This window comes from Phocoena sinus, chromosome 14 (assembly GCF_008692025.1).
Source record: "Phocoena sinus isolate mPhoSin1 chromosome 14, mPhoSin1.pri, whole genome shotgun sequence".
NCBI lineage: Eukaryota > Metazoa > Chordata > Mammalia > Artiodactyla > Phocoenidae > Phocoena > Phocoena sinus.
The window spans coordinates 72,608,969-72,630,528 of record NC_045776.1 but is presented as its reverse complement, the minus strand read 5'-3'; the positions used below and the strand labels follow the sequence as shown (position 1 = coordinate 72,630,528).

At 45.0% G+C, this 21,560-nt stretch overlaps 1 protein-coding gene and 1 long non-coding RNA gene across 2 annotated transcripts in view; one reads left to right on the top strand and one right to left on the bottom strand.

Annotated features, from left to right (window-relative positions):
- Nucleotides 1-98: 98 nt before the first annotated feature.
- On the top strand, nt 99-5,356 carry LOC116739327. Its single transcript, XR_004345532.1, has 2 exons — nt 99-248; nt 4,094-5,356. It is a non-coding gene; the product is annotated as an uncharacterized LOC116739327 (long non-coding RNA).
- Nucleotides 5,357-7,777: 2,421 nt separating this feature from the next.
- Nucleotides 7,778-21,560, bottom strand: part of ANKRD13A (ankyrin repeat domain 13A) — a 40,110-nt gene continuing 26,327 nt past the window's right edge. Inside the window, exons 7-15 of the mRNA XM_032602626.1 lie at nt 19,312-19,378; nt 17,892-17,973; nt 16,167-16,228; nt 15,287-15,417; nt 14,477-14,634; nt 13,446-13,559; nt 12,263-12,423; nt 10,637-10,704; nt 7,778-9,791 (exon numbers count right to left, since the gene is read on the bottom strand). Of these exons, the coding sequence (XP_032458517.1) occupies nt 9,596-9,791; nt 10,637-10,704; nt 12,263-12,423; nt 13,446-13,559; nt 14,477-14,634; nt 15,287-15,417; nt 16,167-16,228; nt 17,892-17,973; nt 19,312-19,378 (1,039 nt within the window). The 3' untranslated portion in view covers nt 7,778-9,595. The remainder of the gene's footprint in view (nt 9,792-10,636; nt 10,705-12,262; nt 12,424-13,445; nt 13,560-14,476; nt 14,635-15,286; nt 15,418-16,166; nt 16,229-17,891; nt 17,974-19,311; nt 19,379-21,560) is intronic.

Genomic DNA, 21,560 nt, shown 5'->3' with positions numbered 1-21,560 from the left:
GTACAGTTACCCTGGCAACGACGCGCGCCCGGTGCGACGGAAGGCGGTGCGCGAGAGGTAACCGGGGCGGGGCTTCCGACGGAAGTGGGTCGCTCTCCACTGCTGGGTAGGGAAGATGTTGCGTCTGGGTTGGCGGTGGATTTGCCTCGGTCTGTGCAGCCTCCTGCTGGGTCAGGCGGAGGCCCCGAGCCCCGTGGAGCCGCCGGAGCGGAGCCGGCCGTATGCGGTGCTGCGTGGGCAGAACCTGGGTGAGCGGCCGTGGGCGAGCGGGCGGCGGGGTCGGGTCTGAGCTTTTGCAGTTCCAGGCAGCCGGAGCTTCGCACGCGCGGGTGGACGGCGGGGGCCGTGTGGGGGCAGGCGGTGCAGGTGCGACCCTCTCTCTCCGAAGGCCTGGGACAGAGGCCTGAGCTGCGGTTCAGCGGAAGGCCTGGTCCTTGGTGGGCTTGATACATGCTGGTTGCATGAATGACCCGGGTCACAATCTGGGTCCCCTCCTCTATGGCTGTGTGGGCCCAAGCTAGGCAATACGGCGCATGATATGTACCCCATCCCCTCTTCTTTTCTAATGGAACTAATAGTCATAGTCATAATGATAACTGGCATTTGTCGAGCATTTCCTGTATACCGTGTTGTACTAAGCATTTTGTGTACGTGAGTTTATTTCAGCCTCACAGTAAGTTAATCAGAAAGGTACGGTTTTCAGCCCTGTTTACAGATAAGGGAAGTGAAACTCAGAGAGGTGAAGTTCTTTGTCCAAGGTTACACAGCTAGGAAGTGGTGGAGGCCAGTAGGAGAACCTAAGTTTTGTGGGGCTTGAAGCATACCTTTTGGGAGGATGTCATCAGCATGCACATATATATACACACATATACATACATACGTACATGGCTTTGGAAGGGGCCCTGGAGCTTAAAGCTTGGCAAACTTCACAATAACTCTGAATCTTGTTCTGCCAAAGTCCTTTCTTTGCGCTGAACGTCATTGGTATGTCTGTATATCTGCAAAGCTGCTACATAGTATTGTTTCTGGATTACCTTGACTCTCCATGAACTCATTGTCTGTCATGTATTGACCACTTACTGTGTCCGTAGCACTCTGCTAAGTGGTTTCTATACATTATCCTGCTTAATCCTTCAGAACAGGATTTCTCAGCCTAGGTACTACTGACATACTGGACCAGATGATTCTTTGTTAGGGGGTGGGGAACATACTATTGTGAGCACACACTGTTGTGAGCACTGTAAGATGTTTAACAGTGTCCCCAGCCTTTATCCACTAGATGCCAGTAGCACACCCCACTCCCGGTCCAGATAATCAAAATGTCTCTCGACATTTGCCAAATGGATTTTGCCACTGGGGCAAAATCCCGCTGGTTGAAAACAGTACTATTCAAAGTGTGGTGGCAGAGCAGTGAAGTCTGCAAACTATTTGTTATCTGCAAAGAGATGTCTTACAGCAATTGAGATTGTTTAGAAATTTAACGGTTTGACATTGTTGCAACATCCAAGCAACTCGAAACCACTTCTAGGTCCCTAACCTGGAATGCTTTCTAGGTAGAGGGAGCTGCTAATTAGTCATACACAGTAGGGCTAGGTAGTGGCCTGGGACAGACTAAAAGTTACAAAAACTAGTCCTTTACCACAGCTTTGTTTGAGAAACACTGCCCTAGACCATTCTGTGCAGTGGGTATTTTTATCTCCATTTTTGAAGAAGAGGAAACAGACACAGAGAGACTGTAACTTCTGTAAGGTCACGTAGCCTATAAGTGTAGACAGGAACCCAGACAGTCTAACCCCAAACCCTGCGTTCTTGACCACTGTACTGCACTGCCTGTCTTGGCGGTAATAATGGCTTTCATTTATCATGCACTTATTATCTGTCCGGCACTGTGTTGAGCGCTTTTCATATAAAATATGAAAAAATTTTTGAGCTCTAAAATGAGATTTATTTGAATAAGATACAGTTGACAGATAAAACAGTAATGATGTGGATATGCTTTTCTAATTTTCCAATGTTTTGGTTGGTTGACAAACAAATGTCACAGAAGTATTCCAAGTAAGAGTTGGAACTGCCAGGAATATTGTAGAAAAAATGTTCACATGCAGTGAAAAGCTGGATCAAATGTCTTTTGGGACCCTTCCAAGGCTAAGATTTTCGGATTCTTTTAGAATACGCTGGCCACTTTAATTATTATACTTAAAACAATAGATTCCATGTGACAGTGTTAACTCAATCTTTAAAAAAAATGCAGTATTAGAATAGTTCCAAAACACTACAAAAACATTTCACTTGAAATTCACTATTTTAATGACATTGATATTTAGGCCTTGTGAGATGGGTTTCATTTGCCCCATGTTATAGGGTAGAGAATGAGGCTCGAAAAGGGGAAGTGACCATAAGGAAGGACCTAAGTAGTCTTAACCGTTCTGCCAGGGCCTGCCATTCAGGCAACTAAAGGGAGGGAGAAAAGATAATGATAAAGAGTGGGAGATCAAGGCCCAAAAGTATAGCTATTCCAGTGGATATCGTGTACCTAACAACTCTTGGTTTTAAGCTCACTTTTTGTATTTTTTAAGAAGACTTCCATTCTCCAATTCTAGTCCCCTGCATTCCTGCTTTGGAGGTTTTTGTTTTTGTTTTGTTTTTTTTAGAGCCTTTCCAAAACGCAAAAAAATTGGTTTAAATGGAATAAGACAGCTTTAGGTCCAATTGTAGTCAGAGCCATAGAAACTCATGGAATTCTGAACTTTAAAAATTCGGGCAGGGGCTTCCCTCGTGGCATAGTGGTTGAGAGTCCGCCTGCCGATGCAGGGGACACTGGTTCGTGTCCTGGTCTGGGAAGATCCCACATGCCGTGGAGCGGCTGGGCCCGTGGGCCATGGCCGCTGAGCCTGTGCGTCCGGAGCCTGTGCTCCGCAACAGGAGAGGCCACAACAGTGAGAGGCCCTCGTACTGAAAAAAAAAAAAAAATTAGGGCAGGGACTTCCCTGGTGGCACAGTGGGTAAGAATCCACATGCCAATGCAGGGGACACGGGTTCGATCCCTGGTCTGGGAAGATCCCACATGCCGTGGAGCAACTAAGCAACTTATTTATTAAAATAAATAAGTTTGTTAAAAAAAAAATTAGGGCAGGTATTTAGGTAACAAGGGCTATTTTGAGATATGACATCTAACTCATGTAAGTCATGTTTAACAGAGACCTTTTTATTTTATTTTTGGCTCCATCGGGTCTTCGTTGCTGCGTGCAGGTTTTCTCTAGTTGTGGCGGGCAGGGGCTACTCTTCATTTCGGTGCGTGGGCTTCTCATCGTGGTGGCTTCTCTTGTTGAGGAGGCTCTAGGCACGTGGGCTTCAGTAGTTGCAGCACATAGGCTCAGTAGTTGTGGCATGCAGGCCCTAGAGTGCACTGGCTTAGTTGCCTTGCGGCACATGAGATCTTAGTTCCCTGACCGGGGATTGAATTCGCGTCCCCTGCATTGGAAGGCGGATTCTTAACCACTGGACCACCAGGGAAGTCCCAGAGGGATCTTATTTCCCGACTAAATCAGATCATGTCACTCTTTGCCTACAACCCTGTCTTTAAACTTAGAATAAAATCCATGTTTCCTTCATGGTCTACAAGGCTCTGCATGAACTGGCTCCAGCCTTCCTCTCTGGCTTCATTCCCCGCCTTTCTTCCTTCACTCCTTCCTCACAGCCACACTCGCCTCCTTCCTGTTCATTGACTTTCTGGCTTGTTCTGGCCTCAGGTGCTTTCATTAGCTGATCCTTGGACATGCAGATCTCCACATGGCCGGCTCCGTCTTCCCATTAAGGCCCCGGTTTGTCCCCTCCTCACTTGCTTCCTCCATCACCACTCCCAGCACTCTCACATTACCGTCTTCCTCATGGCACTTAAAAGCTGTGTGAAATGCTGTCATTTACGTTCTCTCCTCACGTGCATGGCGACACGCCCAGAGAGGGTCTGTCATGGCTGCTTCCCCCACACCTGGCACAGTGCCTGGCACCAAGTGGCATTTGGCAAATCGTTGTCAGTGGACAACTTACAGAACCTGAAGCTGCCGTTAGGAGGTAACCTGTTTTCCTTTTGCAGTGTTGATGGGAACTATTTTCAGCATCCTGCTGGTGACCGTGATCCTTATGGCATTTTGCGTCTACAAGCCCATTCGGCGCCGGTGATGGCCAAGCCAGCCCTCCCACGAGCCTTTGGGAGCAGAATAAGTCGTGTTGCACATGGGTCAGTGGAGAAGGTGGAATCAGAACTTAACTGCTTGGAAACGATCATCGGTCTGGACAGTTGGTAAATGCTGAATGATTTAGAAAAAACATCTAGCCATTATCTTATCCTAACACTGTAATGCAAGTATTTGGCCACTTAAGCCTGCTTCTCAGTGTTTCTTTTTATATCTGGCTGTACCTGTTGAAAGTAAGACCTGAAGCTCCAAGGTTCAGTGTAAAGTTGGAATGTTCACGAGAAAGAAAACATGACTTTGTGAGTGATGTAAAATCCACACTGGAAAGGAATAATCATTAATGCTTGAAAATATTAAGAAGAGTAAGACTTAACATGTAGACATTCCCTGCTTAAGGACCATTTGGTCACAATGGGTTAAGAATCCCAAATGTTTTTAATTATCCCGAGTTGGCCTAGATGCCCCGTTTGCAAAGCAATGTCAGCTGTGGGGAACACAGGCTGCCACTCCTCACTCTGCACGGAGCTCTGCACTCAGACGCCCCCACTGAAGTTGGGGTCACACCAGCTAGGCCTGTGACCATGGGCACCCTTGGGCTGGGAGGCACTGGGGGTGGCCGGAAGTGTTAGCACTTGGCCCATCTGAAAAAGAATTGGTCCCATTCAAACACGTTTATCTCCTTGTCCTGCACTTAAAAGTCTTCCCAGCCCTTGGCCTAGAAGTCAGGGCAGCTTTTCTGATTCGGAATCTAAAAGAGACTCAGCAGGACCTCTTTTCCGCCCTGGGTGGGGAGGGGCTACAGAAGTGTGTGTTCACCGTGGCGGGTGGGTGTGTGTTTACATAGTTTAATTTCAACTTTGAAAATGCTGCTATTCACTTGCACTGTTGGTGAACTGGAATTTTCCCCCATGGAAATACTTTCCTACATACAGTATTTATTTTATTTTAAGGGTGCTGCGTTTAACTTTGTTGTTAAATTGTTTATCTTGTTTGTGCTCCATTCAAGCACAGCACTGATTTTTTTTTTTTAACAACCGGCACTTAATGTGAAATAACTGATGTGGGATACAGTAACTGACAAGGATTTTGTTTGTAACCCTAACACTGAGTCACTGAAACGTGCTTTTGAGCAAAATGTCCATTAAAACTAAAGTAAAATCTTATGTGCTGTTTTATTCCTAGTAATTATTTTCCAAGCATTTAAAATGCAGGTAGGGGTGTGTGTGCGTGTGCGCACACACTTGAATCTGATTTAATCTCTTGAGGCACTGAAGTGGAATTTTAAATTAATATGTGAAATAACACTACTGCCCCAAGGCAAACTATTGATTATTTCAGAAAACTGACTGTAAGTAATCTCTCAGGCTGGGTCAGGGGCCAGAAGACCTGGATTCTTGTCCCAGCTCCAGTTATAAACAGGCTTAACTTCTCTAGAGCTTCAGTTTTCTCATCTGTGAAACAGTGATATACACACTTTATCTTTCTTTATTATAGTGAGGATCAAATGATGTGAAAAGTAACACAGATGGAGGTGGGGTCACCACAGTTGGCCTGTGCCTTGGAAGCCCGTGTTTATTGACCGGAGGGAGGAATGACTGGGATTCTGAGACTCTGGCACGGACAGAGTTAAGTCCCAGGAGCCCACATCCCCGCCTCATCTGGGATGCCATGTTTTGATATCTGCCTAAAAACTTACTGCCATTTTTAGAATTTTAAAAGGAAACGGTAAAAACTTGTCAGGCCCATAAACCTTGTGACCTGCCGTTTGCCCAGTAATCACCAGCCAGGTAACTGGATCATGTTCAGTTTTCTGAAACAATAGTTATTCCACATACAGATCCAAAACCCAGCCTGCATCATCATCCCCGTGTTACCGTCTGTTAAGTATGAGATTTCAGTCAAAAGTAGGACAAAGAATAACCTTTGTAGAAAAAGGCTTATTTCAGAGAAATGAGTAAAGATGACAACATCAATTCCAGGAGCGAGAGAGCAATAAACTGAAAACTTTTATGCACCAGAGGTTTACCAATTGCTATTTTCAAGTGGAATTATTCTCCTGATCTTCATCTTCAGGAGTGCAGAGGGGCAGTGGCTGAACCCTAGTTTTCCTAAACTGAACTGTAACAAGTCCCCTAACAAACACATCTGACTAATTTACACCAATCATAAAAACAAGTTATTTTAGCAAACACTATCTTAACTTTCTTTTAAGTTGAGATTAAGAAGTCTGCAGGTGCTGCTTGAGAGTAGGGGCTTGGAGTCTTATTAGTGGATTACAGTTTTTCCCACAGGATCTCAATCTTATAGCCACACTCATTTCTAGACATGGGCCTAGCTTGGACTTTGAACTCCATCATTCATGGCACTGCAGCCATTTGAAGTTGCTATAGTCCAACTCATCATCTTTGACGTCATCTGTGTTCAGGAGGAAACTGGGACCAAGCTGGTGGTTATGGTCTCTTTCCTGTCATTATGTAGAGCAGACTTTGCCCTGACGCCTCTTATCCAGCATGGTGTGATGAGCTTGTTTGTGTATCTTCGGAACTTTGTTACCCAGTCAGCCCTCTGTATACCACATCCGTGGATTCACCCAACCACAGATTAAAAATATTTGGGGGAAAAAACATTCCAGAAGGTTCTGAAAAGCAAAACTTGAATTTGCCTCACACCAGCAACTATTTACATTAGCATTTACATTGTATTTATGTCTATTTATATAATTTACATTGTATCAGGTATGTGATCTAGAGATGATTTAAAATATTCAGGAGGATACAGTAAGTTATATGCAAATACCATGCCACTTTATAAGGGACTTGAGCATCCACAGGGTTTTGGTATCCATGGGGCATCCCGGAAACACGCCTCTGCAGACAGTGAGGGAGGACTGTACTTAATTCCCAGCACTGTCTTACGTGTGGAAGTTGCTCGATGAAAGTTTACTGCTGGTAATGGTCCACCCAAGCTTTAATAAACCCTGAAGATAAAGTTAGAAACTGTTAGTTTAATGAAATAAGCCGTAGGTATGGCTTGTCTTGACCTAAGAAGAGTTAGCAGTTTTCACAATGCTCAAAATATTGCTTACTTTCCGCTCACCCCACCCCACCCCAAAAAGCAAAGCAGATCCTTCACAACTTCTGGAAATACCAAGGCCTCATTTCCGGAACCCAAACCTTTTTTACTGGTCACTGCCTTTTTTGTTTTATTACCAACATATTCAGGTGTACGGCAAGTCCAGGAGGCTGAATCATCACCTGAACTTCCAAGAAAGGAGAGAGCAGATTTACTGAGATGAGAGAGATCTAATGTTGGCTTGGCTTCCAGCACTCCACAAGAGACAGTCCCTCTCCAGGGCTGCAGAGGTACTCAGAGCGGCCCAATGCTGGCTTTGGAGTTTCCATTTGAAAGGACTAGCGTGCGGGCGTGTGTGGACCGTGTGACTTGGGCAGGACACTGAGAGGACTGTGCCACCTTTGTCACGCACAAGCGAGGACTGGGAGGAATTCTAATGTTCCGGTGACATACATAACAGGAAGGGACAAGAAAAACGTGAAGAGAAAAAAAGACTCAAAGGCTGTCTAGAATATTGTACGAGCACCCTCTAAGGAAGCAGTCTTTATTTGTATTTTAAGAGTGAACACATATCATCGAAAACTGCTGTGACAGTGACACAAAGTTCAGTCCCTTGTTAACTGACCTCCTGGGGAGAAAGTCAAAGACATGGGGAAGCAGAACAATGGAATGCAAACAGAGATTACCTCTGTTCACCTTAGTGAGTAAACGATGGGGCCTAACTGCAGCCATTCCCAAGACGTATATTGGCTCAAGGTAAACGCCAAGTAAACAAAATGCTAACTGTGTATCTGAAACAAACATGATGCTGCATATACTGGCCTCGTGTGCAGAGAAGGAATTTTGGTCAGACCATGAAAGGAAAGGCAGATGGTCATATGGAATCAAAAGCACAATTCTTTGGGAACGTTTCATTGGCAACGCTAACTGTATATACAGCCGTTAAATGGAGCGGTAGTTCCCGTTTCCCTTCCGGTCCCCAAAGCAGCGCAACAGACAGGAAATGGACGCAAAACAGAGGAGGAGGATATTGTTACTAGGTGATTTCAGTGCAGCCTGTAGGAATGAATCCATGGGCCGGGCTGGAGTGAGGGTGCCCTCGGCCATATTCCCCAGGTTCTCTATGTTGTGCGGTGGTTATTTACAGAAGAGTTAGACAAAATAGTTAACTACTAAGGGTATCCAAAAAAGGCCTGAGAAAATCTGGTTTAAATGTATAACCTTGTATTGCTACTGATGGGAGCAGTCGTTTTTATATCTTTTAAAAATAATAAAAAGATTCTGTTAAAAAATACATTCATCTAGAAAGATGTTGATTTGAACTCTAAAAAGTAACGTAGAATCATCATTTTCCCTTTTGAATACAGAGCCACTGAGTTCCGTTTGTAGCTCCCTTTCTAGTTTCAAGCCCACCCCTTCCTCTCAGGTGCGCCCAGGGCACGTAGTGAGGTCTTCCTAGGCCTCTGCATGGAGACCCTTCACCAGAGAAGGCCTGGAACACACCCCTGGTTTGGTGATCCTTTGGTCAGCCTGCCCACTTCAGTAACAAGCCTCGGGCTCTCCTAGCAGCTCCTTCAGGGCCAGGATTAGCTGCCTTGGATTTAGCCTGGAGGATCCTGCTCTCCAAGGAACTGCCTTTACAAATTCAAATCAGATCCCTCAAAGTGGAGTGAGGTGGTTTGAAACCATTAGTAATTTTTAAGGCTAAGGCAACATCTGTTGGCATCTGTATATCTTAATTTGATGCAAATAGTTAACCCTAAAATAAAATAGATCCTGTACTTATCTCCTCTCTAGCTGGGTGTGGAAGGAGTGGAATAAGGTGGGGACGGAGTAGAACAGTGACAGTGCCCTAGAAACCCTGTAGAAAGGTAAAAATAGAAAAGCAGAAGGGCACAAATGATCCATTTCTTTGGTGAACTGTACAGAAGTGTCTCCCAAGTTCTCATACACCACACTCTGCAAAGGCTGCTGCTCTCGTATATAAAAGCACCCTGACTCCGCAAGAACTTGTTTTGTTATCACTCCTTGATAAAAATTAATGTACAAACCTGCGGGGTGGGATTGGGGATTGGGTTTTTATCTAAAGCTGGTAGTAAAAACATGACCTGCAAGCCAGTACAGCTATGGAAAGTGAGGACGCTCTCCTCCCCTCAAGCCTGGAGATGGGGCCGCTGGCCGCCAGCCCGTTCACCGGGGAGCGTCGCGGGTGGCCCCGGGGGGCCCTGGCCCCGCACCTCTGTGGAAAGCAGGGTCCGATGCTGCATCGTGTGAGGCGCAGTCCCTGGGCCCGTGTGCGGACAGAGCCTCCGGGCGGGAGGCAGGAAGGACTACTTCTCGGTGAGCGACAGCTGTAAGACCTGCTGCAGCTCCGCCTCCTCCTCCCGCAGCCGCAGCTCGTGCTCCTCCAGCTCTTTGGCCGAGAGCTCCATGGCCAGCTGCAGGTCGCTGTCAAAACGGCTGGTCTCACGGAAGGCGCCGGGGCACAGGCCTTCAGAGCCGGAGGGGAGGCTCTCCTGGACAGCCCTGCGTGAGAACGACATGGGGCAGAGAAACTTTTAACATCGTCATCGTGGCAGCAGCAGCAGCAGCAGCCATATTTCTTAACTGCGGACCCAGTGTGCGCCGAGCCCGGCGCTTCCTATCCCCTCTTGTACATGATGCCATCGATCCCATGTAACTCTGGTGGTGTAGGTGCTGGATGCAGGTACATACCTGCCCGAGATCACCCAGCCACTAAGTGATGGGGCTAGGAATTGAACCTGGATCTATTTTAAAGCAAAACCCAACTTCAACAGGTTTTCATATGTGCCCAGACTACAGGAAAATGCTTTGTAAAATGAATCTTTCCAGTTTAACCCCTTTTAAAACGGATAATCTGGGAATTCCCTGGCGGTCCAGTGGTTAGGACTCCAAGCTTTCATTGCTGAGGGCACAGGTTCGATCCTTGGTCTGGGAAGTAAGGTCCCACAAGCCACGTGGTGCAGCCAAAAAAAAAAGAATAATAATAATCTAATCATCTCTGTAGCCCTTCCCCAAAGTGGCACCATCCTTAACATTGTATAAACTTCCCACTGACAGCACCTAGACCCTCTGTGATCATACGTTCTTCGCAGAAGATCAGACCGATCAGAAAACATTTACTGGGTGCCTTTCTGCCCACGGCAATGGTTAGTGAACTGGTCAGCAATTCTATCACCAGTTCCTGGAAGCTCAGCCCCCAAGAGTTCAGAGCTGCTTTTATGAGGAATTGACCCAAGAGGAAGCAAGAAAGCCGACATTGTATCAAGTCTCTCTTGCCAGGCCCGCTGTCGAGTGTCCTAAGCGCCTGTGCCAACCTCGGGTCAATCATCAAGAGTCACATCAGTCACCTCTCATCCTGGGCGTCACAGGTATGCGCCTGGCCAGTCCCTCCACTAGAAGCTGGTCCTGAAAGCTCCTAGGAAAGACATGTGACAGACACAGATACCCCTTAGAAGGAATAAACTGTTGTACTGATAACAAAAGGAAAGCAGCAAGAACAAGATTAAGAATATTTACAAGTCCATTATCCACAAAGCTGTGTGAAAAATTAATAGAGACTGGGGTTATCTCTAAAATGACACCCAAATGTCAGCTAGTATATGGTCCACTACCCTGCTTGATTTGATATCAAGTATGAGAAGGTGGTAGCTGTCAATCTATTAAAAACAACTCAACCTCAGGCAAAGTTTCAATGAATAAAGCAGATAATTCTTCTAGAGCAAGACTGGAATACATAACTCATTATTTGTCATCTTTGGCTACTCCTCTTCTCAAAATTTATGGCCGACAAGGTTTAAGTAGCTATTGGGGAAAAAAATAAGCTCACTTATAACAGGAAAAGGAAACGCATACTGGATTGACAGTGACGGCTAGGAGAGGGAAGCCTCTCTCAAGGGGAACATGCCAGCCCTGGGGTCTGGCCCTTGGCCCAGCAGCCTCAGAAAACAGAATGGCTCTAAAAACGGGTCCATGGGAGGCGGGGCTCATGTTACCCAAGCTGAGACTTCAGAAAAACACAGGATGCCAAAAACCTCAGCTGGGGGGACACTGGAGTGTGGGTACCGTTCTCAAAGCTTAGCGGCCCCATGACGGCAAGGCGCTGGGGCTGTTTCATTAAAGAACTCCCAGCACCTGGCACAGAGTCTGGCACAAAGCAGGCACTGTGCAAACATCTGCCGAATGAACGATGGAAGGACAGAAGAAACCAATGAACAAACAAATGGACAACAGGAGCCCAGGACCACACCAAAGGGCAGTGGAGGGAGAAGCAGATCCCACTCTAGTAGAGCAGGAAGCCACAGAGGGAGGGGACAGAGGAGTTACTATCCTCAAGCCCTGGATGGTCCTAGGAAAGTGAGGCCTTGAGGAAGAACCACATAGGAAGACAAGAGGCAACTGTTCTCAGGCTGGTCTGTTCTCTCCTTAGTGCTCAAGAGTTTGAGTTTGAGATTATGCCCCTTACCACAGAATGAAACATCTGAGTAAAAAACAATTTTAACAACGAATCAACCATCCTTTTCATCACACACTTATTGAGCAACCACAATGCAATGACTGGTCTTCATTGGGGAGGAAGTTGGGATTAAAATCCACATACCTTTGTATGAGACTACTGACACATAGATAACATTCTAGGGAAAATATGATGGCGTAAACTAGCAAGAATTTACTGTTTCACCACTGAGAAGTTATATAGCACGCTCCGAAAGATAGAAGATCATTAGCTACATCAGTGAGTATAAGAAAAAGACAAGTCTGTCAGGCTCTATCCTGTGAATGATGCTGACTGGGGCTATACAGATGGTCTCATAAGCTTTTATAAAAGACCAGGTACATAAAATATAAAATAACCCATGTAAATACCATGAATATGCCAAACTTGTCATTTAGAGTAAGTCTGTCAGGTTAGCCAAAGACTGAGGCCAAACTGAGGCCAAGCTTCCAAGCCCCACCATTTATTCTGATAAATGCACCTGGCTTCTTCTGGACTCCAGTAAGCTCTGCTGGATGGCAAACTGCATTATCTCGTAATCTTCATCCTGCAAATACACGTTTCTGCCGTTGTCTTGAACGTGGTAAGATTCAGGAATTTCAAACACAGATTGGTCAACCTCAAAGTTTGTGAGAGTGGAGGCTGAGACACAAAAGGTGACAGTACAGTGCCTGAGTGAGTAAAATAAATTTCCACTTCAACTTTTTATAAAACTTTTTTTTAATTAAAAAATGAAAAAATTAAAATGATTAAAATCAAGGTTGGCTACTATGTAAGAGAGATTTCAAGGAAGAATAATCTTGACAGAGAAAAGTACTGGAATACTGTTTTTTTCTTTTTGCCTTCACTTTTTTTTAGTAATAAAATGCATAGTCACACAAAAAATATACAGAAGACTGTAAAATGAAAAGTGAAGATCTCCCTCCCTACACCCTGTCTCCTATTTCCAAATTCCAGAGGTAACCAGTGTTTACTTGTGGGTCCTTTGAGGAATGTGATGTGTATATATCACACAATCACACCAATGTGGGTTTTTTTCCTTTTTTACTATGAAATATAGTAAATATATGAAAGAAGATATATCTGTAATCTTAAAATAAAAATGATAATAATAAAACAAAGGCCTATATATCCCTCAACTGGCCTAAGACACAGAACACTATTTTACCACAATAAAAATTAAAAAAAAAAATCAATTACATTTCGATATACTAGCAATGAGTTAACTGGAAAATAAAATTACGAAGTAAGTCCATTTACAATAGCATCCAAAATCTGAATTGGATTGATGGCAAAGGAGCCTGAGGAAATTTTGGGGGGTGATGGAAATCTTCTGTATCTTGCCTGTGGTAGGGGTTACGTGGGTGTATACATTTGCCAAAAGGCACTGAACCGTTACATTTAAAACGGGAGTATTTTATTACATACACGTTACACCTCAATAAAGTTGTTTTTTAAGAACAGGCTGTCTTTTTAATTCGAGTGGGGTCATACATATTCTGCAAGCTTTTTTTCACTTAATTGAAACTAAACCTAAAATTTTCTTTCATTCAAGACAGAGATCTATTCATAAGATACTCTAATTTCAAACTGAATAATTACTATAATGACTAAATGTATGAGTTTTTTTTAATCACATAATCCCACTTTTTTTTTTTTTTTACCTGAATCAGATGGGGTCCCTTCCACATTTTGAGATACAGTTTCTTCAGCAGTGCTACAGCCATTAACATTTCCAAATGTAATCCGTGCATTTAAGACATGAAACAAGGGAATTTCTAATAAAATAAAAGCTTTTATAAATAAACTTTACTGAGAAGAATAACAGCCAGCATTTACTGAGTGCTTACTATGCTGGTACCATGCCAAGTACTTTTTATAAGTATGATTTCATTTAATCATCATAACCACCCTTCCCAATATACAGATGGGAAAACTGAGATTCAGAGAGGTTAAGCGACTTCTCCTAGATCACAGTAAGTGATCGAGCCAGGATTCAAGTGGATACAGGATACAGGAGCCAGGATACAACTATCCAAAATGTAAATTCCTCACAAGTAATATGTATTATATGTGGTATCACGCAGACTAATTCAAGCCCAGAAACATATTAACGTATCAAAGGATCTTAGTGTCAATTGTCTTCCTCAAATAATAAGTTTAATTTGAAGTTTCACTTAAGTAAGGCTTCATATTAAAACAATGCATGTGTCACATTTTTATGCCTTTTTCATCTGTCAGCACCATCTGTAAACAGAACTGATGGCTGGGGAGGGATCTCCTAATGTTAATATGCAAAATGAACTAAGAATCATGACACTTCTTTTTTTTTTTTTTTTTTTTGCGGTACGCGGGCCTCTCACCGTTGTGGCCTCTCATGTTGCAGAGCACAGGGTCGCAGGCTCAGCGGCCATGGCTCACGGGCCCAGCCGCTCCGCGGCATGTGGGATCTTCCCAGACCGGGGCACGAACCCGCGTCCCCTGCATTGGCAGGCAGACTCTCAAGCACTGCGCCACCAGGGAAGCCCATGACACTTCTTTAAACCAAATTAAACTAGAGGATAACTCTGCCCTCCTCCATTAAGTCTACTGTCTGCTTCTTTTGCCTCAGATGCTCCAATTCCCTGAAGCACACTCTGTCTCCCACAAAAACGGGCAGAACCTATGGGCGCTCCTGTGGTTTATTGAACGGTACCTATTTTGACAGGAAATCCAGGTGGGAATTCCAGTTTGATGAAGTCTCTCAGTCGGGCAAAATGCGCACTAGTTCGGGCCATCAGGTCAATGATGGGGATGACCTGCTCCACGAGAGACAGAGGAAACTCCTCACACATCCACAGCATTGCTTTAAACCTGCCGGATTGGATGAGAAAAGACTGAGGCCATCTCCCTCAGACAGGGAGAATGCGTTACTTCTATGCAGTAGGCTAGACAACGTCAGCTTCCTTATGCCCCACGCCCCAGCCTTCCCAGTCACCTTACCTCCCCTACGTCTAAGCTGGGAAGGGATTAGAGCCACAAAGAACTCGCATCACCCTGAAATCGGGCAAGCAGGAGAAATGACCTGCGCTACAGCCTTAATCGATAGCAAGCAGGAAGAATTGGTAGCTGGTAGAAACCATTTCATTTGATCAGCTGAAGCTTGTTGGCAGTTAAAAAAATAAATAAGGAATTCTTATATCCAATCTGTATTCCATCTGGAGAAGGTCGAATAATAAGATGGGCAATCTACTGTTACCTTTCATCAGATAAAGTAATTTTTGTTTTGGGGTTTTTTGTTTTTTTTTTTTGCAGGATGTAGGACCTTAGTTCCCAGACCAGGGATCAAACCTGTGCCCCCTGCAGTGTAAGGGTCTTAACCACAGGACCGCCAGGGAAGTTCCAGTAATTTGAAATTATTTTTAAAGGAAGGGAACAGAGGAAGGACCGAACATGACACTGGAAAACAGCACGACTTCTGAAACAATCAAGAATCCGTTGACAACGGCTGCTGAGTCTCTCTTACTTTTGTGTTCTAATCGTCAGCTCTTTCGGCCTTCCGATGTCTCTGTCCTTCAGATCAAACTCTTCGTTGAAGTACTCATCAGGTGTGATGGCTGTGGGGTTGTTGGCGGTGGCACACTCTGTGGTGAGGTCCTGCCGAGCCAGAACTCAGGGGAGTCAGAAATGCCAAATGATGCTGACAAGTGGAGGCCTAGGGCACCTAGCCTCTGAGGTGGACATGTTAACCAGCTACAGAGCAGGAAGTTCTAGTCATTAACTTTTTTTTATTAAGTTAACTGCACAGAACAAGAAAATTGACAAACAGATTACCAAACTACATGACCAAGTCTAATGGATTTCTCCATTTCAAATCATTTCTCCACTCTCCTTTTATCTCCTGATTATAGAAAGGAAAAAGAGCGACAGACATAAATATCTGAAAGCACATGGGATCTGGAAGATTTGGAGTTCAGGTTCCAGCTCTGTCCTTCTTTAGCCTGTGGCGTTGGAAAGGTAATTTCACTTTTCTGACCCACAGTGACCTCCACGGCAGCAATTGCATATGGTTATTGTGAGGACTGAGAAAGAAAGTGTTTGTTCAGGTGCTCTATTAAAATATAAAGTCCTGAATCCTTTTTTCAGTTCCATTTTACAGAGAGGGCGTAGTTTAAAACAGGAGAGAAAGCACCTGATTTCTATCATCACTACCTGCCTCTAAAATCTTTATTTTCAAAGACTCACTCATCTTATTCTCTTCCAAAAGAATATCTCAGATTCCAGATGGGGAGTACTTTTTAGCCTGTTCAAATCAAGTGGTCTGCTCAGGATTCAGTAAATGCCACCACAAGCGGAGAAAAGTCATCTCCTGTTAAACCGTGCTGGAAGCTCACACTTCGACTTACCCCTTGAGCACCAAATTGGTGTTCCACAGTCCCCAGCAAAGACTCCAGTGGGTTCCTGTCCGCTACAGAGGAGGGAAAAGTTGAATGTCGAATATTATACCTTAATTATGATTACAGAAAAAGATTCTCATCCTACCTTCATGTTTCTCCATCATGCATTAGGAAATCCATCTATGGACAGGCCAATAAAATCATCCCCAATAGCCATCAGCTAACTTATCCTTTTTTGTTTTCGTTTTTTAAAAAATATTTATTTATTTATTTATGGCTGCGTTGAGTCTTTGTTGCTGCGTGCAGGCTTTCTCTAGTTGTGGTGAGCGGGGGCTCCTCTCCATTGCAGTGCACGGGCTTCTCATTGGGGTGGCTTCTCTTGTTGTGGACCTTGGGCTCTAGGCACACAGGCTTCAGTAGTTGTGGCATGCTGGCTCAGCAGTTGTGGCTCACAGGCTTTAGAGCACAGGCTCAGTAGTTGTGGCACACGGGCTTAGTTCCTCCGCGGCATGTGGGATCTTCCCAGACCAGGGATCAAACCCGTGTCCCCTGCATTGGCAGGCAGATTCTTAATCACTGCGCCACCAGGGAAGCCCCTAACTTACTTTTTCTAGGACACTTTTTATTAGGATCTCTAAGCTAGATGAACAATAGTTATAAGAATTCAATCAGAATAGTAGAAAAAGTTTGGATTTAGGAACGAGCCAGATCTGGATTCTAACTGCACCTTGGCTGGTCGGAGGCCTCAGCTTCCTTAACTGTCAAACTGGACGAATGGGAACGGTAGAGGCGGTGTGAGTTAACAATGGCCACATGCTCACCGCACGCTGCAAGCCCCAGTCTCTAGGTTTACGTGTAATAGCTCATCTGATCCTCCCGATGACTCTAAGGCAGGTCTGGCAGCACTCATTTCACTGCTGAGGAGACCAAGGCACAGCAGGTAGGTACTTCACACGGCCCCGAACCGGCCTCGCGCCAGCTGGGATATGGCAGCCATGTATTGGCTATGTTTTGGCTCAGAGCCCAAGTTCTGTCCAAATCTTTCATCGTGATAGTTTGGACTAAATCACTCATTCCAGTGATAAATATTCTCCAATATCCTTATCTACTTTTTCAACCGAATCCAACAATTGTCCTGCATAACACATAAACAAGCCCTGTGAATGGCTTTAATTACAGCCCTGTGGAGCCAACCACAGGGGAGAACCTCCAAGAATGAGTCAGACTAAGGAAAATTTTATAAAAAGGAAATTTGGATTGGCATGACCTAATCACATTAACCCCCGAATTTAAAAGAGGCAACAAAGACTTCCTCTAGACTAAAAAAAAAAAAAAAGAGGGGGGAGAAGGGGGACGTCCTTGGTGGCGCAGTGGTTAAGAATCCACCTGCCAATGCAGGGGACACGGGTTTGAGCCCTGGTCCGGGAAGATCCCACATGCCGCGGAGCAACTAAGCCTGTGCGCCACAACTACTGAGCCTGCACTCTAGAGCCCACGAGCCATGGCTACTGAGCCCATGTGCCACAACTACTGAAGCCCGCGCGCCTACAGCCCGTGCTCTGCAACAAGAGAAGCCACCGCAATGAGGAGCCCGCGCGCAGCAATGAAGAGTAACCCCCCGCTCACTGCAACTAGAGAAAGCCCGCACACAGCGACAAAGACCCAACGCAGCCAAATAAATAAGTAAAATAAATAAATTTATTTTTAAAAGAAAGAGAGAAGGGAAGAGATTACCTTTGTATCTCTTTTTTTCTTCCTCAGTCAGATGTTCTGTCCGTATTTTGGTTATCACACTCACATTGTTCACTGTATAAACCTTGAGAGAGATGTGTGAAAGGAAACAGTGACACGGGGAATCAAAACTCAACAAATAAGCATAGCAAGAGCAAGAATGCTGAAGCCAAAACAAAACAAAACCCAGCAAAATAAAAATGAGAAATGGTTAACATTCATCAGAACCCTTCAGAGAAAATACACAGCTACCAACTTAGAAATGCATCAGCAGCTACTTTGCATCTCTGACATTTTTAATTACCCCTGAGTAGTTAACGGTGACAGGCTGCACTTTCCAACTTGCCCTTCTTGTTGCTAAACACTCTCAAAGAAGGCCCTGCAATTTAGGCCTCCCAGCTGGATTTCTACTAAGGGGCCCAAACCTGCATCGTGTACTTGGACTGATTTGTGGTAATCTTATACTCAGACCGACTTAGACAGCCATCGGACAGAAGGAAAAAGGAAGGAACACAAGGTTCTCTACACTGGTAAGATTTAGAGAAAACCAGCAAGCCACTATTTAAAAGGTATTCCGTATATTGACCTCAAATTATTTTAACTGCCAGGGTCAATGCTCTGTTTTCAAGGTTGATTGAAGAATACTGGGGTCCGGAAAATCAAACATCACAGTTCACAGAGAATTAACTATACGCCAAAACGTGGATTCCCAACGTCTAAAGATTCAGGAAACACACCCAGCACTGGAAGGACTATTTCTAAGTACATCTCACTGAGCGTGATGTAAGCTTTCTTTGCTCAGAGGTCACCAGAGGACCCTGCAGCTGCTGGCAGCACCATTGTGAGCCATCAATCCCCGCTGCACTGCAGGGCTAACGAGAGGCCAGGAAACAGCTTTCCAGCTGACACAGTGCCAGATGACTCGAGCAACTGTCGTCTCCACGATGACAACTATCTTCTAAATTCACTGACATCAGGTAAGTGGGCTGGAAGCCTACTGGTTACAATTAGGCTGACTAAAAATATTGGGAGAGTCATAAAAGCTACTTTACAATATATATTTTTTAAACCCACTCAGGTGATTAAAATAAGATGAACAAGCATGTTAAATCTAGTCCTTTCTTTTTCTTTTTTTTTTTTTTAAAGAATTAAAGGAATTGTCACTCCCACCAGGACAACTGGTACCTGGACTCATTTCTCTACAACATAGTTTCTCTTTGCCATAACTAGAGACCTCCTTGGGACATGCTATTCCATTTTCTGAAAGTCAAATAAGATAAATCCAAGGAGGAGACACATTAGACAGAACTTATTCCCCAGAGCACCTCCATGGCACAGATGCATGACAAAATCTGAACAGACTCCTCATTTGCATAGAAGCTAAATAGCTATGTTAAATCTTATTTTAAGAGTTTCCTTTTACCTTTGCTTCGTAACCATTAACAACTTCTGCTTTATCTGTCCTCCAGCCCCAGAATCCGGATTTAGTTCTGATAAAAAGTGAACACCACAAATTTCCACATGTACAATATGCCATTCAGATTTATCCCTGCAGCCTTTATAGGTTTCTTCCCCCAGCTTAAGTTAGTGAAGGACACTTGGAAATTAGGGTCCTACTGTCCACAGAAGGATGTTATTAACGACAGATGGCTCAAGCATCCCCCACCCCCTCCCACAGTTATTAATCAATTTGCCTCACCCCCGGCAAGAGAAAGCCTCCATTCTTGGCTTCTTTACGAAAGCTGCCGGCAGAGGCAACAAAGGTGGTGACATTTATTGGACAGCTGTCCCCAAGAAGTGAGTGCAGATGACCAGCGTCCAAGGGCTCGCCACTCTGGGCCAGAGCATTCATCTGAGTCATCCCAGCCGTGGGCACCGATAGAGTCAGTGGCTCTATCCCCATAAGCAGCAGTATCTCAATCCAGGAATTCTTAGAACAGTGAGGCACAGACCATCCTGCTCCTGGGAGGACATGGGTGAGGCAGGAACTCATCACTGTGGAGAGCTGCTTGCAGAAGCCATTAGTGCCTGCGGAAAGGCTTGGGAGTTCGCGCGCGTTATCAGGTTTGGTGCAGCGGGGGAAAAGAATATCAAAAGCAGTTTTTCAGCCCAGCCATTGAGTCCAGCTCTGTGGAACTGCTTTTAAAGCAGCCCAGCACTTCAGCAGCAGCTGTAGCATTGGTAAAGTGCCCGAACACCCAGTTACTCAACTCAATATACTCCTGGAAAAAAAATGCATTTAGGAGCCAAATGCGGCCAAGAGGCTCTGATTCTTTTTCAAAGCAGCTCACCCTGGGAAATGCTCCCACTCCCGGGGGAGCCCTGCCCAGACTGCCCCTTTGTCTAGGACGTCACATCCCAGCTCCGCTGTGACTGTTGCACTTGGGCCTGTGTCGGGCAACTGCCTGCCTCCTGCTCCAACCCCGGGGTGAAGCAGGACACTGCGCAGGAAGCTCCAGAACGGTGGCCGGGAGGCGGTTATCTACATGTTGTGTTTCCAAACAGTTTGCTTTTCTTCTAATGAGATTTGGTAAATGCAATTAGTCCAGACAGGGTATGCGGAGTTTTATGTGTGCATTACAGTCCATCAGAGAAAGGAGGGACCAGAGCTTACTTTACTATTCGTTATCCACAGTTAGCACAATGTGACCGATGGAGGGAAAGAGAGGACGCCTAAAAGGATGATACCACATGCTAGCTATCTCCAATTTACATTCCAGAAACAAATTTAGGGACCGCACCTGCCTCATTAATGAACCTTAGTCCCCTTTTAGTCGGCGATCAATGAAAATCAAGATATTCCTTTGGGTGAACAGTTCAATCCTCAGTTCCTGTCTTTCACTAAGAACTTGGTATCTTGGCACAGGAAATCATCGCTTTCTGGCACTCGGACTGAAGGATGACTAGGTCTGCTCCACTTCGTCCTTCGTGGATGCTGAGAAATCAGAGCCGCACTTTCTCCCTGGGAACTGCCACACTCCTCACTCAGCCACATCTGCTCTACCTGCAATCCTGGCTGCTCCATTTCCTTCCCCACATCCACTCTCTGACAGCTTAGTTATTAAACTCAACATCTACATCCTATTTTAAAACCAAGATTCTAATAAATCCTTGGCTCCTTGATTAACTGTACATGCAGAGGCATCTGATAATGATAGGAGAAAACCCAGCTTCCTCTTTTGCCATTTTCACCTCTGCCCGTCTCCACTGAGACCACCATGCCAAAGGCCACTTAGCACATGCTGGGACTCGGAGGCTGCCACACAATGTGGAGAAAGGCTCTGAGGGTGGCAGGGAATGCTCTGTTTAAGGTGGGCAGAGCAGAACCTTTCAGAGGAGAGACAAATCCAAACTGCAACCAGAGGGTATATATCCGCAGGCTCAAAATTCACTCGGACAAAAGTATTACTTTGCAAACATCAAGCTCAGAGTAAGATTAGGAGAAAGAAAGGGGTGAAGAAGACTGTCGTAACAGGCCCACATCTTCCAAATTTAATCAGCTGGACACTAGCTCACACCTCGGGTAAGAACCAGGCAAGCACACTTTTTCTAGCAGCAAACCTCACCCTCAAGAGGGGCCCAAGCCCTTGCTTGAACCACGAGAAGCTCACTGAGCACCTATTTCATTCCAAGCACCACCGAAACCAGCAGGTGCCTTCTAGAAATTCTCTC